The sequence below is a fragment of the Parus major genome, chromosome 8, assembly GCF_001522545.3.
Source record: "Parus major isolate Abel chromosome 8, Parus_major1.1, whole genome shotgun sequence".
In the NCBI taxonomy this organism is placed as follows: domain Eukaryota; kingdom Metazoa; phylum Chordata; class Aves; order Passeriformes; family Paridae; genus Parus; species Parus major.
The window spans coordinates 19138161-19143813 of record NC_031777.1 but is presented as its reverse complement, the minus strand read 5'-3'; the positions used below and the strand labels follow the sequence as shown (position 1 = coordinate 19143813).

General features: G+C 36.0%; 1 protein-coding gene across 1 annotated transcript in view; it reads right to left on the bottom strand.

Moving 5' to 3' along the window:
* Nucleotides 1-1338: 1338 nt before the first annotated feature.
* Nucleotides 1339-5653, bottom strand: part of ADGRL4 (adhesion G protein-coupled receptor L4) — a 73175-nt gene continuing 68860 nt past the window's right edge. The window contains exons 14-16 of the mRNA XM_015636717.3: nt 5217-5308; nt 3480-3648; nt 1339-3051 (exon numbers count right to left, since the gene is read on the bottom strand). Coding sequence (XP_015492203.1) covers nt 2989-3051; nt 3480-3648; nt 5217-5308 — 324 coding nt within the window. The 3' untranslated portion in view covers nt 1339-2988. The remainder of the gene's footprint in view (nt 3052-3479; nt 3649-5216; nt 5309-5653) is intronic.

Genomic DNA, 5653 nt, shown 5'->3' with positions numbered 1-5653 from the left:
ACCTGCTTCATTCCAATAGGTAAAGAGCACAGAATAGTTGTTTATTAGCACAGCTCCATCAGACTGAGCCTCCCAATGGCTATGGTGATAATATTGCAGTTTCTTTGAAATAAAATTCTAATTCTTTGTTTATTTTAGAATAGACGAGTCTTTACCTTATCTATTGTATTCTGAAACACACCTTGAAATGCAACACTGAACACTAATTTCTGTTTGGTTTAATGGAAAAAAATTCTTCATCAAGCATTTATTTTCAGAGTGAAACCTTAACATTTTGCTTTTTATCTCTCTGGTCAATCACTGATTTGTTTCTACTTTTTTATTTTTCCTCTTGGTCCCACTGGACATGTCACATGCCTCTAAAGTGTGTGTAATCTTAAAAAGTGTTGAACAAAATTCTTAGTTTTCAAGCCAGTCAGTTAGCTGATCTGATAAATAGATTATATTAATTTACTTTTGGAAAAACAGTTTGCCTAGCACTTGAGTGCAAGTTTGCATAACAAAATTGTAACTAATGCCTGATTATTATTTTTCTGATTTGATACCATAGACTAATAGAACAATCCATGCTGGAAGGGATCTCAGAGGGTCATCTCATCCACCTTCCTGCTCAGAGCAGGGTCAGGTTGGGATCAGGTTGCTGAGAACTTTATGCAGTCTTAAAAACCTCCAAAGATTTTAGCACAATTATAGAAACTCTCTGGGCAATCCTTTCCAACACTTGACTGTCCTCATGTTTTTAACTCATATCTTATTGAAACCTCTCTTTTTTACATTAATGTCCAGTGTCAGTCCTTCTCTCTCTGCTGAGTTGGGGTTCATGTAACTAAGGGTTGTGACAAATAAACCCTTTAATTTCTTGTCAGTACATCTGCATGCACTAGGATGGACAATTGCAATATCCTTTAGAGTCTGAGGCAGGGGATCTAAAAAATTTTTTTCTGTTCTTTATGTGCTGTATTAAAAGATGAAAACTCATCCTTGTTTGTAAGGAAAACAGAGTTTCAATGAAGATCTGACCCAGAGACAGAAGTTTTCCTATAAAAGAACATCTTTCATTGCAAAGACTATTGTAAGCTAAACATTTATGATATATTTTCTTTCCAAGGACTTTTTTTCAATCTCCCTGAGCATGCTGAAGTCATTATATAGTTACTAGAGATGCTTTGTCCAGATCAGCTTACTGTAGGTTACAGTTCTGCAGGAGATTAAAAATGATGGGCTGGTAGATATCCTTCTAAAAATACTCTTTTAAGTAATATACATCTGCATTTCCCAACCCCAGAAGAACATGTACAACAGCAAAGGAAATACAGGAATAATTGAGGGCAAATGATATGTAACAATGAGAACTTTAACCACTGTATTTATTTAAATGAATGGAAATGTCAAAATGTGAAAGCAAAGCTCTCCAGTTTATTCACATATTTTACATTCAAAGGACCAGGAGATTTCTTTAGTATTTTTTTTGAAAAACAGACTACTCTTTTTTCAAAATACTTGACAAAGGCATGGAACATACTTAATGAAGCCTATCATTGCAGTGCATACAATGAAAACCTTGTGTATAAGAAAAAAAAAAAAGATAAAAACCAAAGTTGACCATTACTAAAAAAAAGATTTCCTTTAATATAAATAAAATTCAGACTAGTGCTTTATTTTAACAGACAACACAACCATGGGATTTATTAACTACATATTTACAGTGCCTCACTGGCAAAAATACTGGGCTCCTCTGAGATCCTAGACACTTCCTGAGAAGGCAATGTGGACAAGAAATTTCTCAGCACTTTACATAATTTGGGTGCTAAAAGGGTGAAATTAAGGCACACTTTTCAAATAAGTCAGAAGCCATAGGTGGAATGGTTGATGCACTGTGTTTATGCTCTGATCTGCCAAACTTGCACCTCAATACTCCCTTTGATTTTAGTAGTTCTATACATACTCCTAAGGTTAAGTGCAGGATTGTTCCAAACCCAGGAGCCTCAGAGGAATAAAACTGCTTAACTCAAAGATGTTATGAGAAAACTGCTGTAATTGGAATTTTACATGGTACAGAGCCACATTACCTTAAATTTAAATCTGTGTCCTTCTGCATGGGTGATTTTTACCACTTAAATTTGATCCTACAAAGTCTGGATTCCAAGTATCTCCAAGAAGTGACAAACCCATGAAAGCATCTTCTTCCCACAGCCTCCAAAATCATAGTGCCAGTTAAGCAGATCTCAGTCTTTTTGGCAATTAAATAAAACAAGAACCAGATCTTTTTCAAAGTATTCACAAAATAAACTTTCAGTTATAAAATGACTGTCCCACCATTCTTGTATCAGATCTGACCTCAGCTCTTTAGATCTAAACAGTTCTTTAGAAGTTATAAAAATAAAGGATTGATTAATATACAAATATATATTTCAGAGTGATAAGAGAATAATATTAAACAAATTCCTTTTTTAATCTACTTTAAATTAAAAGAAATGTTTTCAAAAGTCTAGGCTGAAGCAGATCTTTATCTATTGACTCTTTAATGGAACCCATTCCCTGCAGATGGTCACATACAACTTAAAGTATGAAGTTCATTACTACAAAAGGATTGTGAACATGTTTCCACTAGCAAAGCACTTCATAAAATCTGCTGTGCCAGTTGGTTTTTGGTATCTTGCTTTCAAGAACTGCAGATATTTTTAATATTAGAAACAAAACCTCAGTCTTTGAGTCTTGAGATTCTTTAGAAATTTGCTTCTTTCCCGTGTCTTAACATTTGTTTTGCAATGATCCAGTTTTTTGTATACTGTTAGTATACAGAATAATACAGATATTCTGCACAAATGCACATGTATGTAAAAACCCAGTAATTCATTTAAGAGATATGTCTGCTCACTGGGTCATTTCATACTTTCACAATACCATATTTTGTAGTAATACCCATAACACCACCACATAAGTTGCTTCTTTCTTCAGCTGAGATGATTTTGGGTGTTTTCTTTCCCTTTATCTCAAGCAGCCGAAACAGCAAGGAACATTTTTGAACAATCTATAATACTCCTCCTGAATCTGAAATAAAAATATTGAATTCAATTATGAAATAGATTTATTAATAAGTCTATATGCCTTTAAACTCATTTTGTACTGCTCCCATCACTAGGTGTTTTAAGACAGAGCTGACTTTTACTTTAGGACAGAACACCAAAGGAAGTCTCATCCCAGGGTAGCGTGGGTGAATCCTGCTGATAATTGAAAAGACTGGAAGGAAGTTTTATATCATTTTTGTATCATTTCATCAGGCTGACAACACTATCACCAGTTTTACAGTTAAAAAACCCCATTTTCCCACGTTTCATACATCAGTTTTAAAACTGGAGCAAACGTGAGGATGTAAAAACTGGGCAGAGGGTCTGCCTCCACTGAAGGCAGAAGCTCAGCTTCAGGGCTGGGCACCTGGGCAGTGTAGGGACATGAGTCACTTCCCACAAGGAACTTACCTTCCTAGACAATACACAAAGAAATATGAAGATGAACATCCCCTGGAATGCATTGAAGATTGTAAAAAGATAGGCAGTAACCACAGATCCCTGGACCACATGGAGGACCCCGAAAATCCAGGTAGCCCCAAGAAGGAAGAGGAGAGCAAGGGCACCTCGGGCACAGGATCTAGACAGGAAGAAAACATTGTGAACAACACGTGGGCATGTGCTACTCGCCTTTTTCTCCACTTTGGGTGGTGAATGCTGCCTTGGAAAATTTTTTTCCCCAGTTGCAAAGGCCTGAGAAGTTGCAAGTACAGGGGCTGCTCTTCAGGGTGTGCTGCAGCACTGTAGCATTAACAAAGTCTCATAATCACTTCAGAAGAGCAAAGGAGTAAAACTGGAGGGCCTTAAAACACTGGCTTCTTTAATCTTCAGATATGTTTTCTCTGGTGTACTGCAGCACCATATGATTTGATTTAAATCTACTGTTAGTGTAATTCCCCAAGGAAAAACATATGTCTGTTATGAAGCATTCCCCCACTTATCCTCCTCCCCCTTATCTTCCTCAAAAAAATAACCCAGAAAAATGTTCAGTATGCTCTTAGGTCAGTGCATGTGCATGACATCAAAGGATTCCCAGGCTGCCTCTCAGGTTCACTGTAGAGGATGGGGCAAATTGTAAAACCAGATCTTTTTAAAATTCTGTCTCCAAAAAAAAAAAAAAGAATAAAAAAAAAAATTGTTTTTAGAACACAAGTACTCTCAAATAGTTCCTGGGTCAGCATATTGATGCCTTAAAATTGTAGGAACTGATTTGCTACGATTTTTTTTTCCAAGGATGCTGTAGAGCACTGTTCACAGACTTGAGCAAATTACAGCATGTTGTCTTGGAAATGAAGCTACTGATTACTTTCTTATTCATTCTCAGCTCAGTCATTGCAGGACTTCCTTTGAACAACAGACATTTTTAGCACTGTTCCCCTGAAAATGAATAATTTTCAGCTTCATTAGAAACAGGTCACCACATGAAGCTATGAAAGGCGAGGAATAAGAGAAAGTAATCAATCAAACAATTGCTAAATCCTAACTATAAATCTAGTGCAATGCATTGAAACTGCAGGAGTGTTCCTAAGCAACACAAACAGTAAGTTGTTTTCAATGTTCCCTGTAGTACACTTCAGCTTTTCCTGCACAAACGGTTTTCAAGGTCCCTATAAATCAGTTTTAAAGAGAGTGAGTTGATGGAAAAATCATAGCAGCATGCAAAGTAAAGAATCCACTCCATCCCCCAGTGCCACAGAAGCATAATGTCCTACTGCAGACTTTTCCCAAGTAACATGAATGCCTCCAATCTCTTATCACTTATTACTTCAAGGCAAATATTTTGGTCCCATTTCAGACATAGTTTTGAATTCTTTTTTTGCCTTGCATAGAGGCTGTGGAAAACACTTAAAAAAGGGACAATTACTTCTTGAAGTCTGCCATCAGTCTTTACCCTCTGGTTGATATGGGCCACTGGTTTTCTTTGTGCATCTTTCACACACACCCTATCATACAGGGTATTGCTCAGTGGGAATAATGATTGTGAAATTTACATCCAACTATATATAAGGGTAATAACAGAAAAAAAAATCTTTATTTTTCTACAGATCTCAGGATATTAAACTGTTACTTTTGAATACTCATTATCAACATACTCTGTCTTTATTTAAACCTACAGAAGGTAGAATTTGTACTGAATGGCAAACTTACCTTATATTTTCATAACAACTGACTTCTGGCTTTAACATTGCAGTGTGTCGAAATACTTTATAAATAATCACTCCAAAAGCCAACAAATTAACCTGGGGCAAGCAGAGAAAAAAACCCTTTTAGTTCAAACCAAGATACTTTTGAATGCCAATAACAGCTAAACATTTAAATGAAACAAGTCAGATGAAATTTCTTTGTATCTGAAATCTACAGAATCCCATGTCAGAATGGGAAAAAACCCACCCTGTTCTGATTCACTTCTATTACAAAAAAAATATGAGCCCTGAAATAAAGATTGATCAACAGGGATGTAACCCTACCTTATCTCAGCAGTATCACTGCCAACAGTGTGCAAATATTTATTGATTTTATTGGTAAATCTCTTCTGCTGAGATTATTTTTCCTAAGTAGTGATAAGGAAAGGAAAGGAAAGGAAA